This window comes from Bombyx mori, chromosome 11 (assembly GCF_030269925.1).
Source record: "Bombyx mori chromosome 11, ASM3026992v2".
In the NCBI taxonomy this organism is placed as follows: domain Eukaryota; kingdom Metazoa; phylum Arthropoda; class Insecta; order Lepidoptera; family Bombycidae; genus Bombyx; species Bombyx mori.
The window spans coordinates 20,047,581-20,063,611 of NC_085117.1; the positions used below are offsets into that span (position 1 = coordinate 20,047,581).

The 16,031-nt window shown below is 40.2% G+C and overlaps 2 protein-coding genes across 4 annotated transcripts; one reads left to right on the top strand and one right to left on the bottom strand.

Moving 5' to 3' along the window:
- The first annotated feature begins 1,091 nt into the window (after positions 1-1,091).
- Positions 1,092-5,231, top strand: LOC101745310 (cytochrome c oxidase assembly protein COX11, mitochondrial). 2 transcript variants are annotated; one of them, XM_038013917.2, is made up of 5 exons: positions 1,092-1,232; positions 1,302-1,416; positions 1,750-1,905; positions 2,023-2,190; positions 3,754-5,231. In XM_038013917.2, exons 1-5 carry the CDS (start codon positions 1,162-1,164, stop codon positions 3,898-3,900), a joined length of 657 nt encoding a protein of 218 aa, XP_037869845.1. In that variant the 5' UTR covers positions 1,092-1,161; the 3' UTR covers positions 3,901-5,231. The 2 variants fall into 2 exon arrangements, with proteins under 2 accessions (XP_037869845.1, XP_004933673.2); XM_004933616.5 differs by having other exon boundaries at positions 1,162-1,416.
- LOC101745163 (tektin-3) lies at positions 5,218-12,500 on the bottom strand. Of its 2 annotated transcripts, none has more exons than XM_038013916.2 (11): positions 12,341-12,500; positions 11,365-11,504; positions 10,566-10,817; positions 9,841-9,931; positions 9,489-9,630; positions 8,873-8,970; positions 8,137-8,247; positions 7,202-7,334; positions 6,552-6,682; positions 5,742-5,896; positions 5,218-5,669 (listed from the first exon to the last, which is right to left on the bottom strand). In XM_038013916.2, the coding sequence occupies exons 1-11, from the start codon at positions 12,365-12,367 to the stop codon at positions 5,459-5,461; spliced, it is 1,491 nt and encodes a 496-aa protein (XP_037869844.1). In that variant the 5' UTR covers positions 12,368-12,500; the 3' UTR covers positions 5,218-5,458. The 2 variants fall into 2 exon arrangements, with proteins under 2 accessions (XP_037869844.1, XP_004933672.2); XM_004933615.5 differs by having other exon boundaries at positions 8,137-8,256; positions 12,341-12,499.
- Positions 12,501-16,031: the final 3,531 nt, after the last annotated feature.

The window sequence follows — 16,031 nt, forward strand, 5'->3', positions numbered from 1 at the left end:
TTATATATGCTTTAGAGCACATTCGAGTAAATTACTCTGCAGGGGACAAAATTTTAATTCTATCTGATTCAATGAGCGCCTTGCAAGCTCTTAGAAATAAATGTATTAGTGCATCTGTAAATTATTTAATTTATAAGTTAAGAAGTTGTTTGAGTTTTTTGTATTTTAGAAATATATTTATTGAATTTTGCTGGGTGCCAGGTCACTCTGGTATTGTGGGTAATGAATTTGTTGATAAATTAGCGAAATCTACAAAAGATATAAATATTTCCGATTTTAAAGTTCCGTATTCAGATTTAGTTTATTCAATTAAACAAAATATGATGAAACGTTGGTCTAATTACTTGTCTAAGTCCAGAGAAACGAAAGGTAAATGGTTAGCTGAAATAGTCCCAGTACCTAGTACTAAATCTTGGTTTGATAGTTTTAGATTCTTCCCGGGAAGAGCCTTTATATCGATTATTTGTAGATTACGTATAGGCCACGGCCATTTTCCTGCGCATCTTTTTAGATTAAAGTTAAGTGATTCAGCTGCATGTACTTATTGTAACTCTGGCATGTGTGATCTAGATCATATTTTTTTTAATTGTCCTGAATTCAATCAACAGAGATTATTGTTTAATGCATTATGTAAAGACACAGGCTTAAAATCTATTCCTAATTCCATTCAAGGTATTTTAAAGCTTCCACAACTATTCTCAATAGTGTATAATTTTGTACTTCACACTATAGGACGACTATGAATGTATAATTCATGAATGTATCATAGGTCTCCTGCTTATGTGCAAGTTTAATTATTTTTTTATAACGACTCATATTCTTTTTTTGTTGTTTGTTGAAAGAAAACTTGTAAGTTTTTATTTTTTTATAGTAAGTTCTTGCAATTCATTTTGTCATTAATTTGTTATTTTCAATGATTTGTAATTGTTTCTTGGTTTGGTTTGTTTCTTTTATTTGTGTTTTATTGTAAGTTCTAGTTCATGTTCTATTTTTTTGTAAAATTAGTTTAAGCTGATGGCCGTGTTGCCAATGCTTTCAATAAATTAAAAAAAAAAAAATTAAGTGTATAATCTATGGTATGGCTGTCTGTCATTATGACATAAAACTGGACGATAGCTAAAAAATGTAAATCTAATTTTGATCGAAATTTGAAATAAATAAATGAAAAATAAATACATAGTCACAATGAACCGTGTCTTGTTAATGAACAGATGTTGTTATAGTGTTATAAGGTATAATTTTGTTGTAAATCATCAGATACTAATACCGAAGAAACCGCTTCAAAATGTTATCATCCGTAGTGCTCACGATCAGAAGGAAAAAATCCGGTCGACGTTAAATTACATGATAGCTCTAGGAATAATGACAGTAGGCCTCAGTTACGCAGCAGTGCCTCTATACAGGATATTTTGTCAGGTATGAACAGAGACAAACAAAGTTATCGTAAAAATAGAATATACCGAGTGAAGTTTCTAAGTAAAGAAATTACCACTCAGGGTGTGATCACCCAACATCTGTGACAATGGCTGTATTATAAATTCATTATTTGCAATGTTCATACAATTATTTCATTTATTATTTAATTAATGTGTGCCTTGCATAAAGTGAGAGATAAGGTGCAACATGTTGCTCTTCCAGAAACACTATCGATCACTATCTCTATGGGCTTAGGTTTAATTAACATACGTTTGTTACAGTTGTTTTACTTTGCAAGGTGAACTTCTAGGATCATATTAAATAATGTTACAGGCTTACAGCTATGGAGGCACAACAGGACAAATTGAAGCAAATAAAGCAGTTAGTAACATGAAAGCCATCAAAGATAGGCCCATAAAGGTCAGATTTAATGCAGATACAGCTTCTTCAATGCAATGGAACTTTAAACCTCAACAACCTGATATCACAGTGAGTATTGTTATGTATTCTTAATTGTGGTATATTTTGAATCTTTATTCTTCTATCATTACATAACTAAAACTCTAAACTAAAAAACAAGAACATCATGCTAAAAATATTTTCCAGGTATTACCAGGTGAAACTGCACTAGCATTTTATACAGCAGTCAATCCGACTGATAAAGCAGTGACTGGGATCAGTACATACAATGTAATTCCATTTGAAGCTGGTCAGTATTTTAACAAAATACAGTGCTTTTGTTTTGAAGAACAACAACTAAATCCACATGAACAGGTAAAAACTAAGTATATTTTAATTGCATAAACTATTGTAAATTAAGGACGGGAAGCTGCATTATCTCAGTATTAGTAGCATATTTTTATTACTGGATCAGCAGACATACAGTGGTCAGGTATATTGAACCCTGCCCAGGTTGGTACCACCACCCTGTATATTTCTGTTGCGAAACTCTAATGTGTTTCAATTTGTAAGGTGGGTTGCCTGTTGTACTATGAAACTAAGACTTAGAACTCAGTTCATGGTGGGTGCTAGCATTTAAGTTGTTGATATTTATGGGCTCTGGTAACCACTAAACAACAGGTGGGCTGTGAGCCCACTCACAACAGGCGGGCTATGAGCTCGTCCCATTTAACCAGTAAAAAACACCACTAAGTACTATTATACTGGAGCACTTAGCCTTTATTTTACTGATCCTTCAAATTATTCCAGATTCCAATTAGATAAACTAAATATTTAGATTGACAATTACATAGAACACAAAAGCCAATAGAGTTAAACTTTTTTTTTTTTTTTTTCCGGCCGAGGGCCGAACCTCCTACGAGGTCCCCGCGCCTAGGGGGCGCGCGGAGTATGTGAGACTCAACGATCTGCAGGTGTTGAGAGCAGACCGCGGGCCCAAGGAATTTAGGGCCCACCCACTAAACGACTCCCCTGCACTCTTACACCCGGCGTACGATCTCCGTCCGGGGTCAAAACCCGGTCAGAGTAGGGGGGTTCCCGCGGTCAACACTACAACCAGACACGCGGCGCCACCCCGAGGACGCCCGACCGCCTGGTGCCAGCGCGCTAGAGTGACGGTAGCGTGCGGCGCAGCCTCAACCCCCTTAGGTCGCCCCGTGACCATCACCGGGAGGAGACTGCCTCCTCATAGGGGCCGGAGCTGGACAAACGCCCTCCTCCGACCCCCGGCTCGACGGCGACGGCACGGCGCCGAGAGGGAGGAAGAGTTCTCCCTCTCCCGTTCCGCCGCCTCCTTCTGCGAGATGGTGGACTCGCAGAAGTCGAGCATCGCCTGCCAGGACTCATCGCTGCTGAGCATCGCAGCCACGACGGTCGGAAGCGACAAGTCCGGTCCTATTTTTGCAACGAGGACGCGGCGCTGCTCTGCGAAAGCGGGGCAGCACGCGAGCGTGTGCTCCGCCGTGTCCTCGTTGCAGCCACTGCAGTGGTGGCACTTCGGCGTCGGCTCCCTCCGGGCGATGAGGTGCAGGTAGCGACCGAAACAGCCGTGTCCCGTGAGCACCTGCGTCGCTCGGAAGGTGAGACGTCCTCGGTCGCGATTCACCCAGTCCGAGAGGACCGGGCGGATCGCCTCGACGGTCCGTCGCCCGTAGGCGGGGTCCGCCAGGCGGCGAGTCCACGCCTCGAGCACGGCACACCGAGATTGAAGCTTCCGCGCTCGAACTTCCGCCGCGCCGGGACGCGGCTCCCCCCTGGAGCGGACAATAGTGTTAAACTGAATCAACCATACAAATAAATCAATTTAAATAAATAAAAATTAAAGGGTAAAATATATTAAAGTGTTTTTTATACAATTTCTTCTTCTTATTCTAATAGGTGGATATGCCAGTATTTTTTTACATTGACCCAGAGTATATAGAAGATCCCAAAATGGAGTTTATAGACGAGATTGTGTTGTCATATACATTCTTTGAAGCTAAGGAAGGCATGAAGTTACCTGTGCCATCATATGTGAAGCAATGAGGATGGCTCATCATGAATTGTGGATAACATTCTCCTGGATTTGTATTACAAAGTGAATAATAGAATTCCTTCTTACTCGTGCTTACTAAGATACAGTTATCCTGTATTAGGTTTGCACTTTATTTTATTGCTTTTTTAGAGGTACTCAATACTTACTTACCTGGTAGTAAGTCACACAGCCAGCAATGCCAAGCTCACAGTATATTTGACTGACCATATATTTCTTATTTTCAAAATTGGTATAGTTCTATGAGCCTTGTCAAATTGAAACCACTTTTTCAGTCAGCAAGATGGCCACCATACCGGCTTTAAATATTGCATAATCATTAATCCCATGCATTTGAGACTTCAACCGTACATCGTCAGGTTGTCTTACATCGTCTATGGGCTTTGGCAGCCACTTAATAACATGAGTACACATCTGTACATAAAATAGTTAGCATTTGAAAAGAATATCATATATAAAGATATATAAAGAATACTTTGTGTAAAACATTTAGTTCAGCTGACATCAATGTCATGGACTTTTCTTAATAAATAATAAACAGCAATCCCAAGATTTCATTTTCGTAATTGGACAATGCGTTTTTATTAATGACTTTGTGTAGAGTAGTTTTTTGTTATTTAATATAATTAAAATGGGAATTTTAATAAAAATTATAGATAGATACAATACAATGTACCATAATGTAAAAAGTGTGTGTAAGCTCTTAGGTGTGACTGAACTTTACTTTTTAAGTGCGACTGATGCAGTTGGCAAGAGCGGCCAATAAACGAAACTTTTCGGTCTTTTATACGTGCTTAATATTTTTAATAAAATTTGAATATATTGATTCAATAAAATATTATATTATTATAATTCACAAACTACCGTCTATTATCAGATATGTTCTGCTTAGACACCACCAACTTAAATAGACTAAGTAGATGACTCTAAAGTAATACCTTTATCACTGTGTTAATTAATGTGTATCGGTGTATGAAGTCACTGTCGTTTGCTAAATTTTGACACATGAACTCAATGGACAACAGTCACGGTAAAACTAACACGAGATGGGGCGCGTATTGAATGCACTTAATGTACTACCTACTCATCAAATTTTCAAACCGAATACTTGAAATGAATTATTACATTCATTAGGAGTAAACTTCAAAAATATTAGATGAGAGCAAGGTTAAGAGAGTAGGAAAATAATTCAAAATGGAAATTTTTGTAAATCACTACTTAAATATATGTAAAATTTGATAATTTTAAAATATTGTTTTCCTTGTGGCGAGTCGAAGCTTTGTTTTGTTTTAAAAATAAAAAATAAAAAGTATTTTTTAATAAATTTGTTTTATTTAAATTTAGACAAAAAAGAACAAACGATATTACAAATAAACACAATTTCCCACAACAATATCATAATTTTTTTAAATATAATTAAATGGGCAGCATGTTTTTTCTATTGATAAAATTATTCATGATCGTTGTGTCAATAAACATTTGTGCAACAAGATAGAGAGGTTTAAAGGGAAATAAAATATTTAGTGTAATGATGAAGCCGGCACGATGGTGTCACGGCTTGATGGCGGCGGTGACGGGGTAGCCGCGTCGCAGGCCCATGCACTGGTCGCGGTCGATGAACAGCGTGGCGGCCTTGTTGCGCAGCTCGGCCTCCAGCCCGGCGCGCACGCCCAGTAGGCTCTGGTGCGTGCCCTCCGCCGTGGCCAGCCGCGCGCGCACTGTCTCCATGGCCTGCTGCAGGTCGCACGTCTCCTGCACCAGCCTGCAACCCAGTCGCGTGCCGGCTCAGCTCCCGTGACCACCCGCGCCCCCTACAACCACGACTGACGCTAACCTGTTCTGAGCCTCGTCCCGACACTTCTCCAGGTGAGGCCTGTTGGTCCTGGCCTGCAGCCTCGTGTGCGCCACCTTCAGCGGCTGCAACTTGTCTTCGATTGCCTTGTTCAACAGTGCCAGAGTCTTTTCGACATCAAATATTTCTTGTTGGATCTGAAATTTTACGTTAAAAAGATAAATTCATTTCATCGTTATACCTAAGCACTGCTTGACTTGAGTATTTCTCACTTTCTATAAACAAAAAAATTAAATATGAGCTTTATTAATTATTATTTCATCTGCTCAAACATATTATATACATAGATCACAAAAGACAGATAGTTTAAATGTAAAAATGTAGTTTAGCTATGATTTCTTTATAAAATCAAAATGGAACGTTCAAGTCGATATTTTTTAAATGACAATTCCCGTCAGATTGCTTCGATGTCGAACTTAAAAGAGTCTTCTTTTTTCCTACCTATTCGCTGGTAGCCTATGAGGCTATTCCAGGTACGCCCAGACGGGTAGGTGAGCTCACGGGCTCAACCTGAGAGACTTTGCTAACACTAGCTATAAGCAAGAGCTGTGCTTCGCAGAATCTACCACCAGATCGGAATCGCGACCCACTAAGAAGAACCGGCGACAAACTCAGTGGGCTGTGTCTATGGGTTAGTTCGTCGTAATTGATGAGTTCGACGAGGATGGTCACCGGTGCTTGAGAGGCCTAAAAGCACCGAGAGTGAATCCGGAGGATCCGACAAGGCATGCTTAAGGTGACGGCGGCTTTGCTTTGCCCCGTCGGGTCGGATAAGGTAAATCAGCCCTTGACCTTGTGCAGGTGCAGTTGAAGTTTGTTCTTGATCTCTATAGTTTCTGCGATGCGCCTGGTGAAGGCGCTGTTCGTGTTGCTCCACTGGTCCCAGATCTGGGTCGCAGACACGCTGATCAGGTTCTCCGTATCTGTCAACAATACAGCGCTGCTTACACCACTCACTTGAAACGCTTCTAAGGTCATCATCATCATCCTTCTGCCCTACTCCCAGTCGCCTGGGGTCGACGCAACATGTTTTCTCCTTCCATAATCCTCTATCATATACCATTTCCTTGTTCACTCCTCTTTTACGGGAAGACAGTTCTAAGATACTATACAATTAGATTAATTTGTTTCAAATATCGTTCAATAGACACGACGAAAATGCAGTTTAAGAGTTTTTTTTATTGCTTATATGGGTGGACGAACTCACAACCGACCTGGTGTTAAGTGGTTACTGGAGCCCATAGACATCCACAACGTAAATGCGCCACCCACTTTGAGATATAAGTTCTAAGGTCTCAAGTATAGTTACAAGGGCTGCCCCACCCTTCAAACCGAAACGCATTACTGCTACTGTTTAGTTCTAGATTTTTTTTTACTACTTAGTACTTTTGACCAAATGAGGTTTTAATGAAAAGCGTAGTTTCGTGTGTAGGTGCGGGTACCGGAGAGCATCTGCATGGCCTTGGCCCGCTCGGACTGCGAGCGCTGCAGGGTGGCGGCGCTGGCGGCGGCCCAGCGCGCGGCGTCGCACACCGTGGGGTCGTACCGCTCGATGCCGGCGTAGTACTGTAGCCCCTGCGCGCAACCACCCCACTCTTTGTTATTAACGTGCCACACTGACTCAACTGTACTCTCTGCCTCTCACTGAACAACCCGCTTCTGAGCTTCGGATGGGACCTTGACCGTATGATATAATGACTCAAGTCGTCGTGGCCTAAAAGGATAAGACGTCCGGCGCATTCGTATCTAGCGATGCACCGGTGTTCGAATCCCGCAGGCAGGTACCAATTTTTCTAATGATATACGTACTCAACAAATGTTCACGATTGACTTATAACTTAAAAGATGATTCCTTTATACCGTGGAAGTCAATCAAGAATCAGACAGGATGGTGGTACTTATCCGTGCCGACTCACAAGAGGTCCTACCACCAATAATTACGCAAATTATAATTTTGCGAGTTTGATCTTTATTTTATTACACGATCATTAAAATATGTTGCTGTTCCTTCATTTTAGATGCCATTCATGAACCCGTGCTAATTACATATTTCCTTAGGAGAATGGTATTAGCTCTGGCGTAGTCGCATCGGTTCAAATGAGAGCATCGGCCGTATTATCCTTATGTTACGAAAATTTCATATTCTATTTTCGTTTCCTAAACCTCTCATTTACAGCGAAGAAGGCTAGTTGTCAATTTAAATTAGCAGTAATATTTAAGCCAAATCTTACGGAACCTTACGAAAATCACGCCATCTAAGCTATTTTCTTATTTTATCAAGCACTTGAAAACCTACATTGTTCTTTGTAATTTAAAATATGAACGATTCAAAGCTTTGCCCCGTCTACACATAAATAGCTTCTAGTCTAGAACGTACCTTCGAAAAATTATTGAGCTGGTGACACATGGAGTCGATCCCGAGCGCATACTCCTTGTTGCGCATGTCGGTCTCCAGCTCGTGTTGCGTCGCGCGGCAGTTCTTGGACTGCTGCCGTACCTGGACCACAGGTTATACTCGAACGTACCCGTACCCCTCTCTCTAACTTTTCGAAGTTTAAATCAATAAATGAAAACTTGAGATAAATCTAGCCCTAGAGTAGAATACTGTATGCTGTGGAAACCACAGTACATAAGTAAGTAAGTATGTCAAGACAAGACTGTCCACACTCTACCTTCGCCGCGCACTCGAGTACTTCGGTCATATGTCTCGAAAAACGCCCGATAGCTTAGAAAAACTAATTATGACCACGGGGAGGGAAAGAGACCACGGGGGCGCAGCCCGACAAGGTGGTTCGATCAAATCCGCACCACACTAGAGATCCCATTCCACGAAGCCCTTCATGCCGTCAATGATCGGAAGCGCTAGAGTTACATTACAAGGAATAAAATCCTGTTGAAACATTATGGTCACGAGCCTCAGCAGTGCGGAAACGACGCGAGGAGGAGGACATAAGTATGTAATATTTAAATATAAAGAGATATTAATCATCCAGACACAGCACACCTGTTCGTCACACGAGTGCTTGCCCGATGTGGGACTTGAGACCGCGAGCCCTGGCCCAGCAGTCGGTAACCGCTACGGCACTATGACAATCAACAGGAAAATTACTTACCTTTTCAAGCATGCTGCGAAACTTGTCCTGGCACTCTCGCAGCAAGGCGACCTCTTTCAGGAGGGACTGCTCCACCGTGTCGTGCACTTGCTCCAAACCTAAAATATATTCAAACTTCTAATAGTTTTTATTTGATTATTTTTTTTGGGTGGACGAGCTCACAGCCCACCTGGTGTTAAGTGGTTACTGGAGCCCATAGACATCTACAACGTAAATTCGCACCCACCTTGAGATATAAGTTCTAAGGTCTCAAGTATACCTAGTTACAACGGCTGCCCCACCCTTCAAACCGAAACGCATCACTGCTTCACGGCAGAAATAGGCAGGGTGATGGTACCTACCCGCACGGACTCACAAGAGGTCCTACCACCAGTAAGAATTTGCTTTCAATTTCTTCTTTACAGTACTACATCCCTACTGACTTATTTAGACGAATAATAGTTACTAAAAAAAAACTAAAAAATCTTAACAATATTAATAACAATGATGCAGTCATAAAACAAAAACAATTATTCATAGGTAAAAGTGAGTCGTTCCTTAAATTTCCATTTACGAAGTCTACCCCAGAGCTTGATGCTGCGATAATATTTTAATGCATGATGATGAAATAAAGTGCCTTGTCTTTTCTCCCGGTGATAGAGACACTCCTGGACAATGTGAAGAGGCCCCTCGATGCCGGCGATGGCTCGCTCCAGCTGTCGGCGGGTGTCGCTCAGCTTTTCGCAGGTCGCAACCAAGCGTTCCATCTCGATAGAGACCTGGAATCGGATACCTTTTACAATTACCTTCACAATAATGTATGAAAGTCATATCAGTACAAGAAAACTGATGCTTTTTATTGCCATTCTAGGCAGACGAGCGAACTGCCGCTTGATGGCGAGTGGTTACCGTCATGGACGTCAGCAATACCGAGTGCACGGCCAAGCCCCACGCTGCGTAAATATCAGTAATTACTTAAAATTACCGACCTCGTTCCTCCAAAACGTAGTGTCTGTTATTCTTTCGCCAATTCTCCGCCCGGAGTCCCTTTGTCCTTGGGTACCAATTTCGTCGGTTTCCCTGTAATTAGTTTAATAACCCTCTTAAAAGAATTTATCACGGCGTACGACCGTGACATCTACATGTCCTTTCACTTAAAAGCCAGACCCAGGTCTGGTTCGCTTTAGTGGCTGAGATGGACGGTGGTGAGCCTTTACCATCCGATGGCGACTGTCTGCCTTCATTAATAAACTGCAAAAGTGATCATGACGTGCTCTTTTTCTTTATTTAGAGGAATATCTAAAATATACAGGAGTACAATATTTATTCTAAATGATTATTTTTTTCAACGAAAGACACTTTCTTAAAGCTTCTCAGATATTAATTAAGTTTAATTTAATATATATAAAAATGAATTGCTGTTCGTTAGTCTCGCTAAAACTCGAGAACGGCTGGACTGATTTGGCTAATTTTAGTCTTGTATTATTTGTGGAAGTCCAGAGAAGGTTTAAAATGTAGATACATATGAAAATGCTCAGAATTAAATAAAAATAACAATTTTGTTTTTCCTTCGATGTGTCCCCCGTTGGACGGATTCCTTTTGTTTTTTTTAAGTTTAAGTTATACAAAACTTTAGGTATTTTATTTATCGATTGAGGCAATAAGAAGTCTGCCGGGTCAGCTAGTTGGTAATAAATTTTTCCCAAAATGTTACCTTAACACCCGCATAATGTCGTTCCTGACTCTTTCAGAAAAATTCCTCTTCGCGTCCGACTCATTGTAGTTCTTGATGGTGTTCTGGTTCCACTCGTACTGCGTGTATCTCGTATAGAGAGCTGCTCGGGCCGCGTGCTCGGGGCTGCGGTCGAAGCCGGTCACTAGGTTCGGGAACCGGAGCGGCTCGGCCGCCATGCCGGCTGGCGTGTAGCACGGGTCCACCATGGTGTTTGTTATAGGCTGCGATGGCCTGGTATAGACAATTTTAATTACTCAAAACTATATTTGTCTAAAAAAACCTTTCACATAAAACTCCGTATTGGTCACTCTCTGAGTCCATGAGTTAAGTAAACTTATAATTTTTTTGCGAGCGTACACAGAAAGGCAATTAATTTAAAGAACCCATTATTAACACAGTGGATGGTTGTATGTAGTAGAATACAAAGAGTTAGTCGAATTTGTCAAAAGTGCAAGTGAAAGAAGTGAAACTTCTTTTGTGGTAAGTATGTGTATTGTGGTTTTTTCAATTTCATCCTTAAATAAAATTTCTCTTGTAATAGGAAATTCTATGTATAAGAGAAACGACCTATATAGCTCGATTTGTCCTTTGCCAACGGTCGAGTGGTTCGCGAGACGCTATGTCTATTTTCTCACTCTCGCTCTTCCTAAATTGTATCTTTTCTCTCTAGCCGTAACAAGTTTGTCGAGAGTTAAATTTTATTCTCAACGTGCCTAAAGAAGTGTCAATTCAAAAATTACTAAAATTTGGATTTGCTTCGGTAGCCTTATAAACATACATTGGGGTAACTTCAATTTCTTCATAGCCCATTATAGGTCTCCAAGGGTGTTTTTTTGGTGAATGGAAACAATAGCCCACTTGTGGCGGGACACTGGGACCTCCTGCTGTCTCCTTTACTGGACTCCATTGTTGAAGTTGCTACGACAATAAAACATTCAAATGTGATATTTTATTTGATGCAATATTCTTGCAGTGCTAAACTACTACTCCACGATTGATAATTCAATAAAAATAGGATTATAGCGGCAGTCACGATAACCTTCTTATCGTGATTGCCGCTAATTACATATCCGACCCAAACGACGGGGCAACGCAAAGCCGCCATCGCCCAAAACTTAGCCTAGGCTTTTCGTGCTCCAGTCTTGGCTGGTCCACGAATCTACGTGCGAACTAGTCCATAGACACAACCCACTAAGTTTCTCGCCGGATCTATTCAGTGGATTGGTTATTCCGATTGGGGGGTAGACTCTGGGAAGCACTGCTCATGTTAGAGCCAATGTTACAAAATCTCTCAGGTTCAGTAGCTGGAATAGCCCCTTAGGCTACCAGCGATGAGGTAGGTGAAAAAAATAATAGTATTTTCGTAAAATTGAAGTTGTTTCTTGAACATCAAAACGAACGTGTCCAATGAGCGATCTTTTCGTAAAAAGAAAACTGTTCCAAACCATCATTGAGGGCATAAAATAATTGTAATTTTCATGATTATGATCTAATAAGTACATAGTTTCAATCTTAGATTATATACCACCTGTGTAAATGATCTAAAGTTTCAATGTTATTTATAATTATTCGACACAAACCAGATCAAGCATTTGATAGTATGATATTTTACTACTAAATAATGTTATTTAAGATTAACCTTTGCGGTCCTAAAACTAATGTATTGTAAAACTAAATGTTTAATACGTGTGGACACTGGACCTCAAAGGGTTAAAACTTATAGTATAATTATAGGTAAGACTATAGGCAATTACCGTGCACATTGTCTCTTCCTTAGCCATTTTCTGATTGTAAGCTTAATAAAATACAATTGAAATTTAGATAAATTTAAATTAAAAATATAATAAACATAGGATTATATTTTTACAATTCAAACAAATTTCGAATTACTGCCAAAGTGACATTAAACATTATAATAGAATCACGGAGGCCCAGAAAGTACACAGGTAAATAAAATGATCAAGCTTAAGGGGTTTTCAATTATATTCTTAGTATTTTCTTTGTTATTTTGTACCTACCTAATATAATAGCAAAATACCTCGATTTTACATACCATAAGCTTGCATGGCCAACAACCAAGAACGCTTCACGAAAGAGTTCTCGATTAAAAAAATATTGTGTAATTGAAACTAAATTTGCAAACAATTGTTCGAACCAGGAGATATGGTAGATCAGCACGCATATCGATGGGCATTAAGAACTTATCGTCATGTACAACGCGTGCTTGAAGTCTTCAAAAGCTAACAACGTGTTTACATAATAGCGATACAACTCATACATACCACCAACGGCGGATCCAGGGGGGGTCATGGTGGACATGACCCCCTCTGAGCTAGCTCCAGGACTTAGGTGGACCGCTAATTGAACATAATGATTTTATTTATATATTTTGTCACCATACGGATTTTATGTAACTACATACCTTCAATATTTAATATTTATACAGTACTTAGGTACGTACATTAATAACATGCCTACTTTTTACTTGTATCTATTGTTATCAAAATTAAATTATAAGTTCTTGACTTGATCACGACTATGTGACCTCCTCCTGACGCCAAAGTCGAAAGTTGAAAGTCGTCGTGGCCTAAAGGATAAGACATCCGGTGCATTCGTGTGTAGCGATGCACCGGTGTTCGAATCCCGCTGGCGGGTACCAATTTTTCTAATGAAATACGTACTCAACAATTGTTCACGATTGACTTCCACGGTGAAGGAATAACATCGTGTAATAAAAATCAAACCCGCAGAATTATAATTTGCGTAATCACTGGTGGTAGGACCTCTTGGGAGTGTCCGCACGGGTAGGTACCACCACCCCGCCTATTTCCGCCGTGAAGCAGTAATGCGTTTCGGTTCGAAGGGTGGAGTAGCCGTTGTAACTATACTGAGACCTTAGAACTTATATCTCAAGGTGGGTGGCGCATTTACGTTGTAGATGTCTATGGGCTCCAGTAACCACTTAACACCAGGTGGGCTGTGAGCTCGTCCACCCATCTAAGCAATAAAAAAAAAAAAAAAAAAAAGCTGGATCCACCCTTGCATACTATTACCCACCTAGTGCTAGTACCCAATACTACTGGTAGCTCGGGGCGATGTTGTTGCCTATTTCATGTTGCGACTCCAAAAAATCTGACTTATAGACTTACTAGTCAGAATTATGTTGTGGATTTTCGGATTGGGTAAATACCATTGTCATGTCATCAGATGGTGGGCGGGATTTAAATTTCTAAAAGGACAGTGCAGTATCAGATTTGATTGTTAATTATTACTTTGCTAACTCTTTTTTGTACTACAGGTTGTCTAATGAAATACCATTAATATTAACATTGCAATATGTAGGTATAAGGTCAAGTAAAAACTAAGGCAAGTTATAAAGTAAAAATCATATTTATAAAGATATAGCTGACCCGGCAGACTTCGTAGTGCCTCCATCGATAAATAAAAGACCTAAACTTTTGTATAAAATAAACCTAAAACAAACATAAGGAATCCGTCCAACGGGGGGCACATTAAAGGAAAAACAAAATTGTTATTTTTATTTAATTCCGAGTATTTTCATATTTATCTACCTTTTAAACCTTCTCTAGGCTTCCACAAATAATTCAAGACCAAAATTAGCCAAATCGGTCCAGCCGTTCTCGAGTTTTAGCGAGACTAACGAACAGCAATTCATTTTTATATTATAACTAGTCAGGTCATAAGTATTGTCACACAGTAAAAACTTTTCTTTTAGAATGCTGGCCACAAAAAAGTTTATTGAATTCGAATTTCGAATTGTTCATGAAAATAAAAATGTATACTTTTAGAATTTTACTCACTTTTAAATATGGAGTGGACGCTTAAAGAAGACCGTGTTGCAGTTATTGCGTTGCATCGTTGCGGTTACGCGCCAATTCAAATTTTTAACATACTGAAAAATTTGAATATAACCAAAATATTCGTTTATCGTACCATCAAACGATACAATGAAGACTCTAGTGTAGATGACAGGTCAAGAAGTGGTCGCCCTCGGTCTGTTAGGACTCCAGCAGTGATAAAAGCTGTGAAGGCGCGAATTCAAAGAAATTCCAAACGTAAGCAGAAACTGTTGGCCCTTCAGATGGGGTTAAGCAGAACCACGGTGAAAAGGGTGTTAAATGAAGACTTAGGGCTTCAGGCATATCGAAGAAAAACAGGATATCGTTTGAATGCTCGTCTAATGGACCTGAGACTGAAGAGATGCCGCGCTTTGTTGAAGCGGTACGCGGGAAAAAAATATCGGGAAATTCTTTTTTCGGATGAAAAAATTTTTACTGTAGAAGAGAGCTACAACAAACAAAATGATAAGGTGTACGCACACAGTAGTGAAGAAGCGAGCAACCGTATTCCGCGTGTCCAACGAGGTCATTTTCCATCCTCGCTTATGGTATGGTTGGGAGTTTCTTATTGGGGCTTAACAGAGGTACATTTTTGTGAGAAAGGTGTAAAAACGAATGCAGCTGTGTATCAAAATACAGTCCTGACGAACCTTGTGGAACCTGTTTCTCATACCATGTTCAATAACAGGCACTGGGTATTCCAACAAGATTCAGCGCCAGCTCATAGAGCGAAGAGCACACAAGACTGGCTGGCGGCGTGTGAAATCGACTTCATCCGACACGAAGACTGGCCCTCCTCCAGTCCAGATTTGAATCCGTTAGATTACAAGATATGGCAACACTTGGAGGAAAAGGCGTGCTCAAAGCCTCATCCCAATTTGGAGTCACTCAAGACATCCTTGATTAAGGCAGCCGCCGATATTAACATGGACCTCGTTCGTGCTGCGATAGACGACTGGCCGCGCAGATTGAAGGCCTGTATTCAAAATCACGGAGGTCATTTTGAATAAACTTTAGTGTCATAAGAATCTATGTTTTGTTAAGTTCATTTTGATATATGAATGGTTACATAATGAATAAACTTGTTTCAATTATTTTACATTAAACATGTGACAGAACTTATGACCTGACTAGGTATATAGATAGAAGATAGATTTCACTGGCTATGTTCCGATTTACACTGCGAGCACGTTTAGCTTCGAGGGGCTATTCTAGAATCACTGAACTAGTAAGTGAGCTCACGGGGCTCAAATCAGAGGTCGTTGCTAACACTAGCTCTAGCAAGAGTAGTGCTTCGCAGAATCTACCACCGGATCGGAAAGGCGACCCACTGAGATCCGACGAGAAACTCAGTGGGCTATGTCTGTGGGTTAGTTTACTCGCCGAGCCCTTTTTCGTCGCAAGCGACGGGCTCGACGAGAACAATGACCGGTGATTGGGGTACCTAAAAAAAAGCTTAAATTTATCTATATAAAAAAATTTGAATATCTCAGCTATCGTCAGTTGAATTAATAAAAATAAGTATACTTTTTAGTAAAAGAAAATATTAATCTACAAGCAATGTAGGTAACGTTAATAACTTAAT

Excerpts from the sequence above, each read along its gene's own strand:
- LOC101745310 (XM_004933616.5), top strand. The coding sequence starts at position 1,162 with ATGAAAAATAAATACATAGTCACAATGAACCGTGTCTTGTTAATGAAC. Across the intron at positions 1,417-1,749 it reads TATACAGGATATTTTGTCAG|GCTTACAGCTATGGAGGCAC; the intron begins GTATGAACAGAG and ends ATAATGTTACAG. Across the intron at positions 1,906-2,022 it reads CTCAACAACCTGATATCACA|GTATTACCAGGTGAAACTGC; the intron begins GTGAGTATTGTT and ends AATATTTTCCAG.
- LOC101745163 (XM_004933615.5), bottom strand. The coding sequence starts at position 12,367 with ATGGCTAAGGAAGAGACAATGTGCACG. Across the intron at positions 8,971-9,488 it reads TCACCGGGAGAAAAGACAAG|GTTTGGAGCAAGTGCACGAC; the intron begins GCACTTTATTTC and ends AATATATTTTAG. Across the intron at positions 8,257-8,872 it reads TTCGCAGCATGCTTGAAAAG|GTACGGCAGCAGTCCAAGAA; the intron begins GTAAGTAATTTT and ends CCTGTGGTCCAG.